The sequence below is a fragment of the Ptychodera flava genome, chromosome 20, assembly GCF_041260155.1.
Source record: "Ptychodera flava strain L36383 chromosome 20, AS_Pfla_20210202, whole genome shotgun sequence".
In the NCBI taxonomy this organism is placed as follows: Eukaryota; Metazoa; Hemichordata; class Enteropneusta; family Ptychoderidae; genus Ptychodera; species Ptychodera flava.
In genome coordinates, this window is record NC_091947.1 from 27,247,153 (window position 1) to 27,269,028 (window position 21,876).

At 35.0% G+C, this 21,876-nt stretch overlaps 1 protein-coding gene across 2 annotated transcripts; it reads right to left on the reverse strand.

The window, feature by feature from the left end:
* Positions 1-2,308: 2,308 nt before the first annotated feature.
* LOC139120465 (solute carrier family 49 member A3-like) lies at positions 2,309-16,502 on the reverse strand. Of its 2 annotated transcripts, none has more exons than XM_070684915.1 (10): positions 16,367-16,502; positions 12,973-13,223; positions 11,053-11,211; positions 10,026-10,310; positions 9,320-9,454; positions 7,717-7,833; positions 7,197-7,349; positions 6,013-6,170; positions 4,853-5,034; positions 2,309-4,314 (listed from the first exon to the last, which is right to left on the reverse strand). In XM_070684915.1, exons 2-10 carry the CDS (start codon positions 13,123-13,125, stop codon positions 4,151-4,153), a joined length of 1,506 nt encoding a protein of 501 aa, XP_070541016.1. In that variant the 5' UTR covers positions 13,126-13,223; positions 16,367-16,502; the 3' UTR covers positions 2,309-4,150. The 2 variants fall into 2 exon arrangements, with proteins under 2 accessions (XP_070541016.1, XP_070541017.1); XM_070684916.1 differs by lacking the exon at positions 16,367-16,502 and adding an exon at positions 16,117-16,209.
* Between the last annotated feature and the right edge of the window lie 5,374 nt (positions 16,503-21,876).

Below are 21,876 nucleotides of genomic sequence, written 5' to 3' on the forward strand. Positions count from 1 at the left end.
TATCAAAAAATGTTCACTATAGCTTTTTCTTAGACTGCCATCAATAGAAGTTTTAAATGAAATTTCAAAATCAAAGTTCTAGTAGACATATGCTACCTTATTCTAATTAAGTACCTTTATATCGATTGTGAAACATTTACAAATGCACATGTGCAAAAATATCAAGTTTTGTAAGAAAATTGTTCATACTTTTTCATAGTCTGCCATATAGTGAATCAACATTTTCGACAATTCAAAAAATCAAATGTCTTGCACACTCATGCACCAATCTTACCTCCAACTTCCAGTAAAGTACATTTTGTTATTTGATATTTTTGGATAAATTTCAAAGTTAAATTTCTTCTACTTATTCAGTATCCACACAAATTACTTCAAGTATAAAGTAATAATATCTGTTACCATTAAGTTTCATGCATCTAGCAATCTTCAGAGATATATATGCAGCGATATATAGTCTATCCGTCTACACACATGCAAATTAAGTCAAAGTTCTACACAAGCACTTACAGTCTTCCTACTCTTGTAATCTTGTCTATCTAGCATTATATATATATATATACATATATATATATATATATATATATATATATATATATATATATATATGAAAAAAGTTTAAAAAAAGTTCAAAAGTTTAAGCCCTGAACTTTCAAGGCACACACTACCTTAATATCGAAAGGTGAAGATATGATCATGTGACAGAAGATCAGAGAGTTAGAATGTGTGACAACACATGAAAATTTAGAGAAAGTATATTCACTTCATGCTAGTTAATCTACATTCCAGTGACTTTAGAACCAGACACATAGCAGAATATTATTATCAACTGAGAAATTTAAATATCTTTTACAGAGCAAAAGCACTGAAGTCACTTGCAAAATTTGTAATGTTTTAGTTTATGCTCTAAAGAAATGAAAAAGTTAGATCTGTACAGTAATCTTTTTGTCATTTCAGTTGAACATATATCTATAACCAGATGTATATTCGTTATATAATTTCTTTTGACAACAAAGGGCTGATGGTCTTACTGGGAATAAATAAATAATAGCTGTACAGATTGCAGCAAACACTTAGCAACGTAGATCTTTGGACAGCACCATCCACAAATCATGTCTTAAAAAGAATTGAAATATTTGTAAATGGAGGGACTTGGATTCTAATACAAGAGAATCAAGAAACAATTTTATATTTTTGAAAGAAGCATTTAACAAACAAAGAAGTTATATACAAATAATTCATGTTTCCTTCTGCAGATGTAAAGTTACTATGTGTATCATTTAAAAATACTGTTATGTCAATATAATAGAAAAGAGAATATCATAGAAAAAAGTGTTTATTGTTACATTTATGCTAAGTACTGAATATCACTATGCATATTTTGTCAACATTTATAAAACAGGCCAAACCAATTAGACTTTTAGTCTATTTTGGGTGATTGACTTTTTGTAATATCTAGTATTCAATTTGTTTATCTGTGGCTGACAGAGAAAGATATATTTCTCTACATGTCTGTTTCCATTATTTTATCCTTACAACCTAAATATTATGTGCATGTAAACTAATCAGCTCAATAGTGTTTTTGGACAGGTTTGTTAAAACGCAGATGGGAAACTACTTTATAATGAGACTGAGGAATTACATCTTGAAGCATGTTTATTCAACATTTTCTGTGTATTAACTGAATTCGATGAACTATTGAATACTATTAAATGACCATATATTGTTCTAAAATTTCAATTAGTATATGATACATTTGCAGAAAGATCCTCTACCCTGATAACCAAGTAATATCTGCTGTTTTATCAAAAATGTGCAGCGGTCACAGTCCCTTTAACCAGTTATTGCATGTACTATGCAAAGTAGATTAATATGCATTAGGTTTTGGCCAAATGCTGCTCCCTACTGACTTTGCAGATGGAGAAGTGAAGGGCTGGCAGTATAAGGGATATAACTTGTGATCCAAATTTGGTGAAATTTTTAAAAAGCTAGTAGCATTGGAAATGGCTATATTTCTCTGTGTCAACTATGTCGAAAATTCGGTGACATTTACATTGTACATAGTTTTATTTTGAAATTAAACTGCCTGCAGGTTGCAGCATAGCATAGAACTACATCATTTTGATAACTGTCCTTTATCTGCTTGCCTGCCACATCTATAATTCACCATTAATGCTCTCAGTGGAGCCTTGTGTAACAACTGCATGAGAACATTTGGAGAAACTCCTGGTCCATCGATTGTTGTCAATATCAAGCAGCTTAGTGACATTGATTCAATTGGTTGTAAGAAGAAATTCACATTCAACTGATGTTATAGCTGTTCAGAATTTTATTCTGTGTTATTTCTTTGATAGTTCTGTAAAATGTAAGTACAAGACAAATGTATCTAACATTCTGAACCTTCCACACTTTTAGGACAGAATGACTCAAAAGAAATATCAAAGAGTAAGACTGAGTATGATAACTTCGAAAGACTGGATTATGCCATAACAGTTTTCACATTGATAGTTTTTACTACAAATCCATTTTTCATTTTTCCTAAAAACAGCAAACAGTTACAAAAATATTGCCTCTTTAAACTCTTAGAGGAAGTTTGACTGCTGTTTATGGAAAGTTGTGAAAATATTCAATGGTCGTATTTGATTTTTCAAAACTGTACAAGGGCAATCCCACACTTGCATCCGTTTTTAGAGGGGACGAGACAACCCTGCATTGGATGATGAAACTGCCCTTCTATTATTATGGTGATCAATCATTTAACCAAAAATTATTTATTTAAATTTCTGATACAGAGTGTACTGGCAATGTGATGAAAATGATACAAATTAGCTGCAACAATTACAATTGTGGGAAAACAAAGTAAATGTAGTTTTTGAGTAAGCATTTAATTATTACTCTGTGTATGTGTGTGCTTGTGCGTGCGCCTGCGCATGCATGTGTGCGTGTGTGCATCTGAAGTATATATGTACGCAGTCTGGACTGCTCCATGAAGTATGTTGAAATAACCATGATTCAGTTTTACAGCAAAGCAGGTAACAGTAACTAGAGTAGTGTAAAAATGAATATAAATAAATAGTGAATGATTAGAGAGTCTATCATGTACAATGGATATTCAGTGAGACAGATAGCTGATACATGAAGAACAAAAAAAAATTATTGGTATTGGTCATGGGCTTTAATTCTAACTCTGTTTCAAGTGTGGTATGTGTAGTGCTCATTGAGCAAAATCATGTACTGAATATTGCAACTTGAATGGGATATTATCATCTGTTTCCACCTTTTTGAATTAAACTTTAGATTGTGGTTACCATGGGGAAACATGCTGAAACTAATAAGTAACTTTAGATTGTGGTACTATGGGGAAACATGCTGAAACTAATAAAAACCCAGTGCCTGGAATAAACTTCATCAAGTTGCATCTCATAACTACCTGATATGACTTTCTCATCCATTTCTGACAATCTTTTCAACTCCAATAATTGTTTCAAAATCTACTATTTTGAGCTTATACTGCACTCAAATTCCTTCATGGCCTTCTGAAATTCAAAATATTGCACTTGATTATGGAACATACGCACTTTGAGCAGAGCAAAGTGGGAATGGAAATGTATACCAGTAATCTTCTTTGATATGATTTTAATGGTCTGAAATGAATCTGAATATACTTGAATTGAATGTGGAAGTAACAAGATAACCATCAATGGGGATAATAGTATGTACTTATGTAACCTGCACTATACCCATACTTGAGTTCTGAATTACATTTCTATGAAAGTATAAAAAAGTGGAAGAATTGAAGTCCTTTTAAAAATATTGTCATAAAAAGTTTTAAAAATGCAATAATGTGCTTAAAAATTTGGAAAAGTACTGACAGACACATGTAATACTTCATGTAACCTGAGCTTTACAAATGAGGTAGCTTTGAGTGCATGTTATTTTTACTGTTCTGCTCTCACTAGTGTATGATTTCAACCATACACAGTGGTTGACGATATGACTGTAAGAATCAAGAGAGTGCTACCATCCTTGTTGCTCTATATTGATTTTCAGGAAGACTATAATTATATAGACACTAAGGTGTATATGGTACTGCAGTCATAATTGAATTGATCCTATAATTTCATTTTGAGTCTGTGCATGCAGTAAACCAGAGTCAAGTAGTTACTTCACTGTTCTGCAAGCCTTCTGCATTGACAGAAGGATCCCCCTCAGCATGGAGTAACTTTTCAGCATTCAGCCGCTTGTAATCTGTCTTGAAACACAGCATCAAGGCAATGAACTGGAAACACAGCAGTCCAGAATACACCATCATGGCCACTAAGGAAAATGTAGAAAATGGGGATGATATTATTACAATTATTATCTATATGCATAAATTCAAAATAATGCAACATCGGATGAGTAAATGTATTATAGCCTTGTTTCTGCTTTGTAATACGCTGCTTTAGAGCATAATTTTTTTTGTAAGTTCACAGCCCCTGCAGTTAATTTCGATTGTTGAAGAACAAAAAACAGGGCTGGTAGATGCAATAAGCTTGCACATTTCCATAACCATTGCAAATTCATGCAATCAGTCACTGAAAAATTCAAAAATATCGGCTCAGTTATTTACGCAGTTTTCCATGGCTAATTAGGTGGAAAACACAATTTTGCAGGAGTAGTTGTGTGACAACACCAAAGCATGGTATTAAGCCGTTTTGGACACTAGTAGATTTAACTTTTCCAGGACATTTAAGATTTCAACATTTTTTCAAAGACTCCAGGTATGTGCAAACCCTTGGTTTATCACGACTTTTAGCAATTTACACTAAACAACAGGCAATCAATGATATATCATAAAGTGTGCCTGATTTACCTGTCATGTCTTGAGGTTCTGACGCATTTTTCTTTGCTTGGTACAAGAGAGAAAGCATTGAACTACCAGGGACTGCATGGCTGTCACTATGCACAGTACATTTCTGATGAACCTTCTGATAGCTTGTCATTGGTCGACCCAGTGACTCAAGAAGAAATGTAAATATAAGAGCTTGCATATGCCTGTGATAATAAAAAAAAACATGCGCAAATTGAAAGGAGCTTAAAATCTACAGTGGTGAGAATTGCAAAAATTTTGGAATTCTGCTAAAAATTTAATGTGTCAATGATGGCACAACAATTTGGAAGAACGTTTTTATGTCGAATGGGGAGATAGATAGGGTAGGCTAAAGTGAATGGGGAGCCAGTAAGGGACCGTCTCAGATTGTCGCAAAAGTTCAAGAAACGAAATAACTTCGTTTAGATCAAAACCCCCTCCCCCCTTCCCGTAAACGAAACTTCAAAAGTGCGAAATGTTCATGTCTGCCTGAGAATACGATGTTGCATTTTGCTATAGCTACTTAAGACGTATTCCCCTTGCCACATTACAATTAAAGTAATAGATCAGATTTGAGTACTCTCTGTGCTGTTCTTTGTCTTTGCGGACACGCAGTGTGTACTTGGTAGGGGCGGTAAATAAGCAAGAAACTTTGACAAGGGGGCCCAGGCACGTTCAATCATATTAAAACGACTACAGTATGACCAGGTGCATAACAAGTGAGAATAAATACATCTAGTGGTTAGAGAAGACGCTTATAAATAGCACATTTTTAAAAAATGATACTTTTTGTCTTTGTATAATTTGATGAATGAAATGTTTAGGATACAATGTTACTATCGGTAAATTGTGTTTGGGGCACAAACGAGATGGAAACAGTTACAAATTTGTTGGCACGCGTGTGCAGTTTTTCTTTAATTTAAAATAAACACACGAAAACTTGTGATCAAAAAATAAAAGTGCGAAAGCTAAGTTCACTAATTGAATGGAGGTCAAACCCCCTCCCCCTCTGAATGAATAAATTTTGCTTTTTGAACTTCTGCGACATCTGAGACGGTCCCTAAGCAGAAAAGTAGCCATTGTTGAAAAAATGGTAAAAGTAACAAGTAGGCCATTGAGGAATGAAGCTGTGGATTCTACAGTACTCTTTACTTTTTACTTACATGCTTATCATGAGAAGACCAACAGATGTGCCTTGGGCCACTGGATATGAGGTTTCAACTGCCAGCTCTACACAGACCGGATAAGTGGCAGAGAAAAAGATGCCGGACAAAATAATACCGATGAGAATGACAGCTTCCATGTTTGGTATGAATGAAGCCTACACAGAGAATGAAAATAACCATTTAAAACTTTTTTAAAGGGCCAATAGATGTAACTTTTTTCACTTTTTTTGTTTCATGTCGATTGCAAGTACTTTGACACATCCACTATTCAGCTCATCAACACGGCATCTCTAAATGTAAAATGCAATGTTATTGTTTATATTTGACTTCTAGCCCTGACTGGAATTCACATGTCAACACTCAACAATATAGTTTTGACATGTGCAGGCAAAGCTGATGATCAAGTTGAGTACTCATGTGTAGCCTAACATGCTCTGGGGGGCTAGAACAAGAAACTGTTTTTGACATTAAAAACAAAATAGCAAAACAAAATCATAAACAGTTACAACGTACTGGCCATTCAAAATACATGATAAGCATTCTAATTTATCAATGAATCCATTATTTAGTCTACTGATTATTGTCGCTGGGAAGTTGATGGTTAATTACAGTATTAAAATCAAAACATTGATATTCTCTTTCAGAATTTAACTTATTTTCCCTTTTCAATCTAGTTACATTTCTCTATAAATTTATAGGTCTGGAGTTTATGTCCTGATGGTTGCCCCTTAACCTACAATACAGTTGCAATAGTTTTAACTGATCTGCAGCAATGGTGATTGCAAATCTACAGGTCCAAGAATCAACTAGGAAAAGATGTAGTTACGGATCTGCTAAAAATTACATGTAGGTCTACCGAGGGCGCTGTCACTTGAGACTTCAGACTTGAATTCAGCTATGATTCATAGGGGTGGATATTCATAAAATTGTAAGACATATCATTATCTTGGCAGTCTTTAGTAATTTTTTATGATCTGTAAGGCAACCACACCAATATGTGTTTATTAAAAATTATTTTGGACTCAACGTAATTTTTATTTAATTTGCCACAACATTCCTGCAAAAATATACTAATCCCAACAAAACAGCTCTGATGACTTAGCAAGTACCCATTAATAGCAAAAGAGCTGAGACAAAAGTTTTTCTGACCGATCTGGGGCTAGTAGGAAAAGAATACTTACCACAAACATTAAGATACTGATGACTGAAGCCATTGCTTGTGTGAATTTGAGACTCTCTTCAAACAGTTTTGTTCTGTCGACAAAAAGTGATACTAATATTGCGCCAATGAAACCGATGCCTGACTGCAACCCAAGAGCCAATCCAATGAATGTCTAAACAGTAAGAACAACAGAAATAAAGAAAGGCAAAATACTTGTAAGTTGTGGGGATCAATTAGAAATCAAAACTGGACTGTAAACAACATTATCCCCAACATCCAGAACACGTTTGACATCTTTCTAGAGAGAGTGCTTTTACTTTTTTACATAAATAGTACACGTTCCTGATTTTCAAACATGGGGATACCTTTTGACAATGATGCTAGATAAGGAAAAATATTTCATCTAATTTCAGGAATATATAGGAACGTACAGTGCTTCCCGTACAATGAAACATTACAAAGGTTGTAGTGGTGTCAGCAAGAGCATTAAAGAATGACAACTTATTAATTACTACAATTACAGTAATTAACAGACTTACTGGAGTATATCCTTGTGTACACAGCATTTCTTCTGCAATCACATCGAAAGTATTGTACAGCCCACCAGAAATACCCATGATAGCAACATATATCAAAAATGACCTGTTTTTCACAACCTGAGAATGAACAAAGTTTTCATTTCTGTTAAATGTAATTTAGTGATATTCCAGTATCAATATAATTTAGTGGCCAAATTCATTTGGAAAGCTGGGTTTACTTCTTATGTTTTTTACAATAACAAGTCATTGACAATGACATAGTCCCCACTTGTAATAGGAGTATTAGTCTTGATGGGGCAGGGAAATGTGGTAATTAAGAAGTATCACTGGAGTGTATATGTTGAGATCTATGGGCACATTATGGTCTATGTCGTTGTTCCCAATTTGAAACACATGAAGCATGTCTAAGTTATGGTTCTAAATCAGAAAAAAGATCAGACCTCTAGCTGTATTGGCCAGCCTAGAAATACATATGTGCATAATAAATGAGGTACAAGATGTGACATCTTAAGGTCTAATATCCTATCAAAATTGGAGGGTATAAAACTTGTGGTTACTGAGTTATGCATGTATATGTATAATCAAGGTCAAAGGTCATCAAGGTCACGTGACATTTAAAAAAAAAATTGTATTGCTAATTAATCCCTATATGCCAAAAATCAGACCTCTAGCTCTATTCGCTTGCCTAGAATTAGATGTGTGCATAATTAATGAGGTAAAGCGTGTGTTGTCATAAGGTCTCCCATCCTACTAAATATAAAGGACATACCACTTGTGGTTACTTATTTATTGACATTAATGTATATTTTAGGTCAAAGATCATCGAGGTCACATGACATTTGGTCAAAAAATTTCTATCCTATAGTTATCCCTGTATACCAAAAATCAGACATCCAGCTCTATTGGCTTGCTCAGAATTAGATATGCACATAATTGATGAGGTACAGTATGTAGCATCATAAGGTCTCCCATCATACCATACATGTATATTAAGTGTGAACCACTTGTGGTTACTGAGTTATGGACAAATATGTATATTTGAGGTCAAAGGTTACCGAGGTCACGTGACATTTTGTCAAAATATCTGAGATATCTGCGTGAACGGATGGACTCAAGGACGGACATGACCCAATCTATAAGCCCCCTGGACTTCATCCATGGGGACTAAAAACTGTCACTGCATCCTTTTTGCAATATGAATACGATGAGAAACTAAATTTGTATTTTTCTTGGCCTCATACATGGGAGTTTATGGAGAACTGACTTATACATGGGAGTCTATGGAGGTGTAAACTAAAAAGTCCTCTAAACACGGCCAAATTTGATCGCATTGTGAAACAAATCGACGTGCATCTGTATGGGGTAGGGTACTATCCTTGTGCAAAGTTTGAAAGAAATTGACCAGGGCATGTCTGAGATATCTGCGTGAACGGACGGACGTACGGACGGACGCACGGACATGACCAAACCTATAAGTCCCCCCGGACGGTGTCCGTGGGGACTAAAAAATATAAGAAAGTGCAACAAAAATGAACATCAGTGATACACAGAAGTGTGTTTTTTTCTTTTATTGATGCATTATATCTCTCTCACAGATAAATACCTGCTTAAGTCCAATCCAATATGGCTGCATCTGTACAGCTGCACTCGGTGACGGCGGCGTTGGTGGCGCACTACTACACATACAAAAGGTAGCCATCAGTGCCCCAAGCACGGGAGGAATTGAATACACAATCAGCTTTGCAGAGTAATCAAAAACATCAAACTGTTTAACAATATGTGGAAGATATCATACAATACATAATAGAAAGTTTTATGACAGCTTAGCTTATACATGTACATGTCAAATGATGGTTTCAATAGTCAATATGCAGAAGTCGCATTGGTGGAGACTATGTTTTATCTGTCAGAGAAAATCTGAGACTTTCTGTTTGGCACAAAAAATAAACTTAATGGTCATTTTCTATATAGCAATCTGAGACTTTCTGTTTCATACAAAAATTTACATTTCATGGTCATTGCATATATATCACTGCAACATATGCAAATATCTGTTTTAATATTCATTTAATGATTGTTATATTGAACAAGCTGATCCTTGCTATAGAATTTCTGAATCTTAGGGTATAGGATTACAGAATGTAGAGAACCGTAAGCTTTTCTTCTCATGAGTTTTAAAGTGTTGATACTCAGTTTGTGAAAGAAACTTTCAAGTTCCCCTCCCAGACCCATATGGAAATTCTACGCGTTCACCTTGTTAACATGGTATGTACATGTACGGTATGTATGGCACTAAGTGTATCACTTACCAAGAATGGCACTCCTCTATTCTGAATGATGATGGGAGGCATTATGTTACCGATGAAGGACCCAAACCCACATGATGCTACCATGGTTGCAAAAGCTCGCTGATTGCTACTGAACCATTTCTCTGACACTTTTGTCGGGCAGGAGATGAAGATTGGATAAACCATGGCACAGATGACCTGGCCCGAGCACACCATGGGAAATGACCAGGCTGTTGGTATGAACGGCAATACACTGATGCTGCGGACAATGCTGCCTATGGCTGTCACCCAAGCACCAAGCAGTATCTGGAAAACAAAGCAACAACCGATTGACACAAAGATAGTTGCATCCTTTCATTATCTCTCCAGAGAAGCAACTTTGACTTTTGACCATTCATTAAAATTCAGTTTACAAGCATTTCAGTATATGATCTATCTGTCCATTCACTAAAAGGAATTAACATACCAGTAATTATTAATTTATGTGGTACTGCTGCCACATCTCAAACCAACTTAAGGTTGAATGCGCCTTGGAGATAGATATTTGGACTCTCAACTTTTTACAATGCTTTTCTGATCTACCACTTGTTGGGGCTCATTTGGAAGCTCTTGGAGTAAGAAAAATTTTCACCACCTTAGTTTTTTGAAAATCTAAAATTTTAATTTTTCCCTATAGAATTCACACAGGGCTGGTGGCCATATTAAATATCAAATATCGGTAAATGTTAGGTAATTTGTTTATCTGGTATAAAAATTTGCACAATGACCCCTAATATTTACTCATATTTTCAAAGAGAATGGCTAGATTTAACCTTGAGGAATCTTGAAGGAAATGTTTGAGTCTTTCAATTTTGATGTACATTAATTAGTAACCTCAAAGTACAGAGTGCAAGATTATTACCTCTGTGTATTTTTATTTCCTTGGCAGCTTGATTCACAATTTTCAATTATTTGCAGGTCAAATAATATTCCATTTGGATAAAATTTGGAACTTAATCAATTCATTGAAGAAGTTCTGTGCAGTTTTGTGTTAATATGAAATACTTACAGAAGGTCGTAAACTATATGTATCCAACAAATACGTGGCAACCAAACCCAAAGGTAGTGACAAAAGCAGGTACATCATTGAAAATAAATTGATGCTTTTGTCCGATACATTGTAGTACTCAGCTACAGCAGTGGCTGCAGGGCTGAAGGATAACCAGAGCTGCAAAATAAAATTCGTCAAACAACATTGATTACATGTGTATGTGTCCTTTTGAGGGGTGAAACACTAATTCACAGGAATTCACAGGAATTTACAGCTACGTCATCATGGAGTGGTGACAGAGTCACACTAGTTTCCATGGATACATAAACTTGTGTCTTTCTATACAACATACCACACCTAACACTTCCTTTAGGCTGTTAAAGCTTGCAGAAGACAAAAGTCGAGTGATTCCGGGCAATGTGGTCAAAATGTTGGGCGGGCATACAAATAAATTTAAAGTTCATAATTTGTGAATGAACATTCCCTGTAAACACTTGAACAATCAAATTTTGCCAATTTCTAAAATACTGATAGAATTAGTAGTAGTGTGGAAAACAAATTTCTGTTGCTTGATGCATTAACAAATATATGGCAATTGATATTGACTCACGTTTTTTCTCATTTCATAAAATCTTAACAATAAATTGCCCTTGCTCCTGGGAGCAGGCTTATATTATTAGTACTTATTTTCTTCACAAAGAGATAGCCTGACAGTTTATTACATGCCGCGATATGAGTGCAAGTCAGTGCATCGATTTGAATGGGAACATCAGGGGAGTTAGCGGGCTGTGTGAATGATGCACTGACCCATTTCCATAGTTACCCAGTCCAGTGAAAGCCTTTGATGTTTTTGACGTCAAGTTAGACGCTTAATGCTAGATGTAAAATATCCATGCGTGCACTGCTATTAACAAATGCCATGTAGAATTAACTGTGAAGAGGCATGTAATAAAAATATTATTGCCTGAATACATTGGTTTATTTGCCCTCGCAGCAGAAGACATACAATTTGCCCTCCTTGTGTTGGGCAAATTGTAACCTGTTTTTTGGCACATAAACCCATGTATTCAGGCAATAATATATTATATAATATTTACAAATTATACTATATGAATCACAATTTGAAAAAAAATATCAGTGTATTTGCAGAAAAAAAATGCTATTTCTAATGCATCTGCACATAGCTATTCATTGTCTCTGTACTGACCCATAAATGTCACATAAGATGCGATATTTCTATTGCTTATATCAAACAATCAAAATCTGACCTCTGAAACCATTGATTAAATTTGCAGTGATCGAATGACAGTTGGTCTAAATCTTTCAAAATGGCCATCAATACATGTATTTACATGAAAATTTCAAATCCTTCATGGATAACAGAGGTCAAGGTCCCAACAGACCACCAACACAGCCATTTGTTGTTTGAGCTGAAAAGCAGGTGGTTTTAGACACAAAGAGTGTGATACTTTCGAATCCTGTCAGATGATCTAATTCAAATTATTACCTATTTAGTTACACATGGATACTATAATTAATGCCAGTGGGTCAAGGTATGAGAATGAACCTGGAGGCCTGAGTTTTGACCTCTCCATTATCCATAAGTTACCAGAATTTTCGGTTATGGATCATAGACCTTAGGGTCTATGTCTATGTCACATACAAGGTGATTTGTTTCTAATGTGAAAACTTTGCATATCGGGGTGACCTCTAAATTTCTCTCTAGATTATAACAGAGAATGATTCAACTTCCCTTAGGATCTTTGGCAAAGTATCAGTAAAAATTTAAAACCATCAATTTGATTGGTGAATGTTACCATGATGATTTTGAGATTTACTGCATTTTTTGAAGCCATACTTTTTCAGTTTAACCACAAAGTCCAGCTAGTAGAACTGTACATTAGAAAATAAAGATTGAATTGAGGACACCAGACCTACCATCTGACTTGAATCCGTTAGGAGTGTGACTAGGAAAAGTATAAACCATCTTCTTTTGTAAACCCTGTAGGTCGGTATGGTCTCAGGCTGTTCGTCAGATTTCAAGGGTTCCTCTTCTTGATTGGCAGCGTACATGTCGTCTTTATCCTTCATATTGTAAATTACATCAACTTGTACGACAGGAAATTGTTCACTGAGAGGTAATCCTGCATTTTATATATGTCAGTCGATCCATTTATGAAATGTGATTTCTGCAAATAAGACAATGAAAATCCTGATGATCCAAAGCACATTAAAATAGCTGTGTAGTAGCATAACTAGATTATTTTGCTAAAAGATGTACATGCCCTGTATTTTGGTAGATAAAATTGGGTACAGGTGACGGTAATGAATGGCATCTTATATTTCAAGGTGGCGATCCTCTTTCAGAAAAGTAAAAACAAAGGGATCTGAAGAGAGCATGTACCCCAGATCAAAGTTCAATGGTAAAGGGTTTATACTATCATTCAAACTGCATGAACTCAGGGGCTCCTAAGTGCCAGTAATGAGCTGTCAAACCTTATACAAGATCACTTGGTATCAATATTTAACAATTTTACTGAAACTATGTTTTTCAAATTTTGATATCTCACAACTTTCTCTGATTAATTTGAGTATGTGAAGTGGCTAACCTTTTAAACAAATACAGAGTTGACTAAAAACACTATCATTCTTGCCTTTTGTACGTCCCTGAAAGTATCAATTTTTATGAGGTCACCAGGTACTTTTTGTTACATGATTCAAAGCAGCAGCAAGCCCACTCTCGACCATTAAAGGGACATTATTTGTATCTTTTGACCTTATATTATTGCAAACGAGTAGTTGATAATGTTGTTTGACTTATTGAAAAATGTCTTAAAAACGGTCGACCATAGACAACTTCCATCCTGTTTGCGTACACTGTATAGAAAAACCTTGGGTCTGAGGTTTATGGTGGGCTACTTTTAACCTCAGAGTTGGCAAGGTTGACCTGGTACCTGCGATCAGACCACACGTGCACTGCTAACTGCTATCTACTGCTATCTAACTGCTAGCAGTGTGGTCTGATCGCAGGTACCAGGTCAACCTTGCCAACTCTGAGGTTAAAAGTAGCCCACCATAAACCTCAGACCCAAGGTTTTTCTATACAGTGTACGCAAACAGGATGGAAGTTGTCTATGGTCGACCGTTTTTAAGACATTTTTCAATAAGTCAAACAACATTATCAACTACTCGTTTGCAATAATATAAGGTCAAAAGATACAAATAATGTCCCTTTAATGGTCGAGAGTGGGCTTGCTGCTGCTTTGAATCATGTAACAAAAAGTACCTGGTGACCTCATAAAAATTGATACTTTCAGGGACGTACAAAAGGCAAGAATGATAGTGTTTTTAGTCAACTCTGTATTTGTTTAAAAGGTTAGCCACTTACGGGTCACATACTCAAATTAATCAAATTGGCAAAAGAACCAAATTAACATAATAATGTCAAGATAATATCAAGATAATATCAAGATAATATTGTAATCATGACCAAAGAATTGCATAAGAAAGACCAAATAATGACATAAAATGACCAAATCACCAAATAATGGCATAATAATGATGAAATAAGTTCCAAATCAAGACATCAATGCTGAATAATGTCAAAACAACCGAATTACCAAATAAGTTCATAATCATGTCAAAATAATATCCATATAATGATCAAATAATTGCAAAATAATGGCCAAATACTGACATTATTATCATTAAATCGCCAAACAATGGAATAATAATAATGAGATAAGTTTAAATAAAGTTTTCAAGATAATTTTTGCCAATGCGGACGCAGTGGATGGTGACCGCCCGCGCCCTAAAGCTCCAACACCGTGCTCCATGTTGCAACATCCCTGTTTCCGACACCCCTATATATTCTCAAGCTTAAGGCTTCTGCAGGAGCTAGTTTTCTGGTTGTTATGTCTTATTTACAATGTAATAAAATATAAAACATTTTTACATGTCACTGTAGATGCAAGACTTCAACCGGAGTTCAATTTTTGATTCATTCCTAATGATCTATAGTTATTATATGTCAAGATAATATTGTAATCATGACCAAATAATCGCATAATAATGGCTAAATAATGACACAAAAATGACCAAATCACCAAATAATGAAATAATAATGATAAGATAAGTTCTAAATCAAGACATCAATGCAGAATAATGGCAAAAGAACCGAATTAACATAATAATGTCAAGATAATATCAAGATAATATCAAGATAATGTCGTAATCATGACCAAATAATCGCATAAGAAAGATCAAATAATGACATAAAAATGACCAAATCACCAAATAATGGAATAATAATGATAAGATAAGTTCTAAATCAAGACATCAATGCCGAATAATGGCAAAAGAACAGAATTAACATAATAATATCAAGACAATATCAAGATAATATCCAGACAATGTCGTAATCATGACCAAATAATGACACAAAAATGACCAAATCACCAAATAATGGCATAATAATGATGAAATAAGTTCTAAATCAAGACATCAATGCCGAATAATGGCAAAAGAACAGAATTAACATAATAATGTCAAGATAATATCAAGATAATATCAAGACAATGTCGTAATCATGACCAAATAATCGCATAAGAAAGACCAAATAATGACATAAAAATGACCAAATCACCAAATAATGGCATAATAATGATGAAATAAGTTCTACGGTAAATCTAGACATCAATGCCAAATAATGGCAAAAGAACACAATTAATATAATAATGTCAAGATAATAATGTCAAGATAATATCAAGACAATGTCATAATCATGACCAAATAATCGCATAAGAAAGACCAAATAATGATATAAAAAATCACCAAATAATGGCATAATAATGATGAAATAAGTTCCAAATCAAGACATCAATGCTGAATAATGTCAAAACAACCGAATTGCCAAATAAGTTCATAATCATGTCAAGATAATTTCCATATAATAATGATCAAATAATTGCAAAATAATGGCCAAATACTGACATAATTATCATTAAATCACCAAACAATGGAATAATAATAATGAGATAAGTTTAAATAAAGTTTTCAAGATAATTTTGGCGGTGTTCTCACCCCATAAACCGCTGCCTTCACTTTGCATGGCCTTGAAACGCCTTGTTAGCTCAGCTGACTGTATGAAGGTAATGGTACATATATGTGTACATGTATGTGTTTGCTGTGGAAACGCTATCTGTTGGCGGGGTAGCGTGAGTTGTTATGCGGGTCAAAGGTCAACCACGCCATGGTAATCTGTAACTTTCCAGCGATCGGAATGACCGTGAATCACTCAACAACTCGTATAAGCAAGGAAAATTTATCATACCTATTCCCATCTCATGTGAGGCACATAACCAGAAAAAATAATCCATAGAACGCGCGCGGGTCCTAATTCTAATTGCTATTATACAGCGAGTGTCGAGATCCTTCCGATGTAAACAGTTTATGCACAAGTGAAAATTGACCTATGGTGACCTTACTTTCCCACCCCAAACAGTGGCGGCGCTCTCAAAATCTATGGCTCTGTCTTCATTTTTATTTGTATCGGAGTGTCTATTGACACCCGGGTGTCAATAGCCAGAAGCTGCCCTATATGGCTATTGACACCCCTCGACCCGCGACCCTACTCGAATACCTTCAGAACCGAGCTAAGTTACGTTGTTCATTTCTTGTTTCAGACAAGTTGATGCCCACTTTTTTGCTGTCGTGGGTAAAGCTTTAATGGGGTAAAGTAACTGTGTAATGTTGTAGAATCATATCGACAGCTCGGGGTCAATAATTTTTTTCCGCGGGCGAAGCTTGTCGAACAACATTTGACCCGAGTTGCGGAACCTTTGAAACAAATACAAACTTTATCCGAACCGTGGTTTTGTACAGAATTTAAAATGGGAATAAATGAAAGAAAGAAATCAAGCAGGGAACAGACAAGTGGGTGAAGGAAAGAATGAGGGAAAAATATTAAACAGCTACATAAGTAAGGTGACACCAGAAATCTCAATAATTACAGAGGTTTTTATTGAGCTACATTATTGGAAAAATGTACAATAGAATCATACAAAAAGAGGTAACAAATTTAGTTGAATTAAATATTTTTGGTGAAATTCAAAGATTTTCGAAAAATGGGCGAACCATTGATCAAATTTTCATTTGCTTTTTTAGACTTTTGGAAAGCTTATGACAGCTTTTGGAGAGGTAGGTTTGGTACAAATTGTAGATTAATGGAATCAAAGGGAAGTTGTGGCGTGTGATTAAAAACATACATACGATCATATTGAAAGTAAAGTCTTTTGATGACATTGAAAGAATTTGACCAAAATGAGGGTGTCAGGCAAGATGTGTTTAAGCCCCAATTTTAGTTGCAGTACTAGTGTACATCAATAAATTCAAGAAGCTGCTTAATGAATCACTGCTTGGGATATACTTTAATTCAGAACTCATAAGTGGCCTGTTTTTGCTGACAATGTAGTCCTTAAGGCACCAAATGAAAAACAAATGAAGTCTATGTATGCATTGCTAATAAGTATTGTAAACTATGGAAAATGTCAATTAATGAAGAGAAGTCTAATATTTTAATGGTAAACTAAGAAAGTTGAAAAATACAAAAGATGGACGATCGGTGAAGTTAAAAATAAATAATCATCGGTGATAAGTATCTAGGCTAATGGACATCACGTAATCTCTCTCACCATACTCATTTTATGGAAATAAGATCAAAATTTGACAGTTTGATTCCTCCCATGAAAGCAATCTTTGGAAATCATGCAAACATTAAAGGAACTTATTATGATTTGACATTATGGAATCATATTATACGTCAGAGCAAAAATATGCGGGGAAAATGTTGATACTTAAAAAGTCCTCAAAAAATGCAACAATTAGTGAGTAAATTCATCCTAAAAGCATGCAGCTATACATCAAATGAAGCAATTCTTGGTGACCTTGGTTTGCACTACTATGAGAAGTAGACTTGATATCATGAAACTTAAATACTGTAGAACATTTTTTATGGCCCATTGGTGTAGACCTATATGTTGTTCAGAATAACTAAGCTGAGTTGGTTGAATTTGGAGGCCGACTGGCGAAAAAACGGGAGGGGTGTCAATAGCCAAATAGAGGGCCGGTTGGCTATTGACACCCATTGGTATAGGCCGCCTGCAGTAGCACTATGGGATGGGACCGCAAAATGACGACGAAAGAAGCTTTTTCGAAGAAAGTTTTTTGGATTTCTTTTGAGAATATATGTTGTTTAGATTAACTAAGCTAAGTTTGGTTGAATTTGGAGGCCGACTGGCGAAAAAAGGGAGGGTGTCAATAACCAAATAGAGGGCCGGTTGGCTATTGACACCCATTGGTATAGGCCGCCTGCAGTAGCACTATGGGACCGCAAAATGACGACGATAGAAGCTTTTTTCGAAGGAATTTTTAGGATTTCTATTGAGAATATATGTTGTTTAGAATAACTAAGCTAAGTTTGGTTGAATTTGGAGGCCGACTGGCGAAAAAACGGAGGGGGTGTCAATAGCCAAATAGAGGGCCGGTTGGCTATTGACACCCTGGTGTCAATAGCCAGGAGCTCTATATGGCTATTGACACCCGGGTGTCAATAGACTCGGCCTTCATGTATACTCCCATTTCGATCACAAGCAATCGATACACAAGTAGATATGAACTGTTTCTGTATGTCATGCTATCTCAGTCTCATTCAGGTCATCATTTCAAAAAGAACACGAGTTACATGAGTAAGTTAGCCCTGCGTACAGGTCTGTGTGTTCCCGGCGTTATACGGCCTCCCCTGCGTAACGCCGCGCCGGGAACCCACACAGACCTGTACGCAGGGCCGATGAGTAGAGCTCCTAATACATTGTACAGTCGAACTGCAAGTCAGTGGTTTTGTCACAAGAAAATATCCTTGGAGGTACCTGACCATTAAATTTAAAGCCATCTTAGGTGGGTGATATCTCATTTTTCTAAAAATTACGATTCGCGGTTTTCAAAATTTCAATTACATTCATTCATTCATTACGTATTCAACAACCTGTTAGACTTCAAATCACGTTTCAAAGCAATATCCTGTTCAGTGAGTTTTTTGAGAAGGAAATGTTGAGCTGTAAGGACCTGCAAATCAAATTACATTTACTAGCAATCTAACGACTAGTTTCTGAGAAGATAAATATTTTGCCCAAAGGGGTAAAAGTGAAACAAAGTTAATAAAATATATATAATATTGCTGGAAACAACAAGATATCGATATTATATCTCCCTAAGGTACCATCAAATCAAAAACGAAAACAGAGTGACTTAACCAAAATGCAAAATTGAAGATTTTTCCCATTAATATACTAATATGTAACGCTTGAATTTTCAGAAACTGCCACTGTATGATACTTAACGGTCCCTAAGTCACAATGACTGTGGATTAAATTATGCGTCCTGTATGGTAACTGAGGCCCAAAATAAAAAAAAATAAAAAATAAATAAATAAATAAATAAATAAATAAATAAATTGTGCTGTTCTGATACATGGTTTTCAAAAATAGGGTAGGTAGGTCGGCAGGAATTTTTTTTCCAAACTATTTTTATTTTTAAATATGCATTTTTAAGGGTTCAGGGCGGTTTAACACTAGCCACAACATTTCTAGAAAAATGTATCATATGAAAGGAAAAAAAAACAAAACAAAATAAAAGACATCCTCGTTCAAGCAAAAACCAAATGTCAAGTAACGAACGCGTGATTTTACGGTTTTTTTTCTTCTTCTTTTACTTCCGCGTTTACGTAGATCTAAAAAGTTTAGGGTCGGGGTAAAAAATAGGGTAGGTCGGGTTATCGGAACAGCACATATTTTGGGTTCGGCCTAAACAAATCATGCACATACGTCAGGCTCTCGATCGCTTACTTGATGCTTTGTACTCTTGGTGTGTTAAAGTAGATGACAACGCAAAAGTAAAAATATTATTTTCAATTTACCTTCATGTTGTAGCGTAAGGAAAGACAGTGTTCCCGTCTTGCTATACATTGCACAGTAATGCGTCATACTCTTTGATTTTGTTGCGGTTCACACTGCTTTCTGAAAGATCTAGGTTCTCAAACATGAAGGGAACTGGTCAAAACCGGACAATTGATCTTTCCTGCAGCGTAGAGTTTTAAAACATTCCTTTAGAAATTACTTTTCGATTGCATGAAGGGAAAATGTTTGTTGCTGACTGAGCAATGAAGATACACAGTTATGTATACTTATCAACAGCCCTTGTAAAACTGCCAAGTCATTTTTTTCGCAGCTTCTTTTGTCAGTACAACTTGCTACTTTATATTGACACCTAGCACAGTGACACCACCTTTAGAATATTTTTAAAAATGATTTCTCCTTCAAAGTCTTTTGGGAAATGTTCAAGAAAGTGACAATAAAACAGCAATGCTAGCTTTTATTGCATTTCCAGATGCAAAGCAATGGAATTAACCAATACTGCACGACCCATTGGTGCAGTCTGGTTCCCTTACCGATTTCCACTGCTTTCTGCGCTTTGCTCACAAAAAAAGGATTCGAAAAAAGCAGCAAGATTGTGGTCATTCGGCGTCGTACTGTTTATTGAATCCATAGTGAACTTTATAATCTGGATGTTGTTCTTGTTTTTATTGTCATTTGCTCATAAAAATAAGGAACACAAATATGCTGTTGCTATTGTTCAGATCATGTTGAGATCGCTGCAAATCATGTAAAGAACATCATATTATTACTACGCTTCAATTGCTATAAGTACCGTTGACGGCAGGTATTGAGTACAGAACCGACCGTTACACTTCTTCCTATATATTACACGGAACGAATTTTTGACTTGTTTCCCTTGACTTCTCTTTGAAAACAACAAGGAGAATCAGATACATGTTCAATATGTACAGTTATCTTTTTGTCATTTCAATTGAACATGTATCTATAATCAGATGTATAGTTGTCTCTTGTTTCTTCGAGAGCACAAAGGGCTTATGGCCTTATAGTGAATAAATAACAATAGCTGTACAGATTACAGCAGACAATTGGCAATAGCCTATGTTGATCTTTGGACAGCGCCATTATAAATCTGCAAATCATATCTTGAAAAGAGTTGAAACATTTTTACAAGCAGATACTGGCATTTTAATAGAACAGGATCAAGAATTAATTTTATGTTTCATATTTTTCGAAAGAAGTATTGCACAAACAAAGAAGTTATGTACAAATAATTCGTGTTTCCTTTGGCAGATGTAAAGTTACTAAGTGTGCCATTTAAATACTGTAGTGTCAATATCATAGGAAACTGAATATCATAGAGAGACGTGTTTATTGTTACATTTATGCTAAATATTGAATATCATTATGAATATTTTGTCAACATTTATAAAACAGGCCTAACCAATAGATTCAGTTTATTTTGGGTGATTGACTTTTTGTAAGATCTAGTATTCATTTTGTTTATATTATTTCTGTACTTGTCCTTTTTCATTATTTTATCCTCACAACCTCAATATTATCTGCATGTAAACTGATCAGCTCCATTGTGTTTTTGGACAGGTTTGTTTAAATGCAAATGGGAAATTACTTTATAATGAGACTGTAACATGTTTCTTCAATGTTTTCTGTTTATTAACCAAACTCAATGAACTATTGAATTCTAAAGTAATATTAATGACAATGCATTGTTCGATATATTAATTCATGTATGATACATTTGCAGTAAGATCCTCTACCACAGTAACAAAGTAATATCTGCTGTTTTATCAAAAATACACAGTAATTGTCCCTATAAAGAGTTCCATACCATGCAAAGTAGGTTAACATTGCATAGGGTTTGGCCAAATCCATG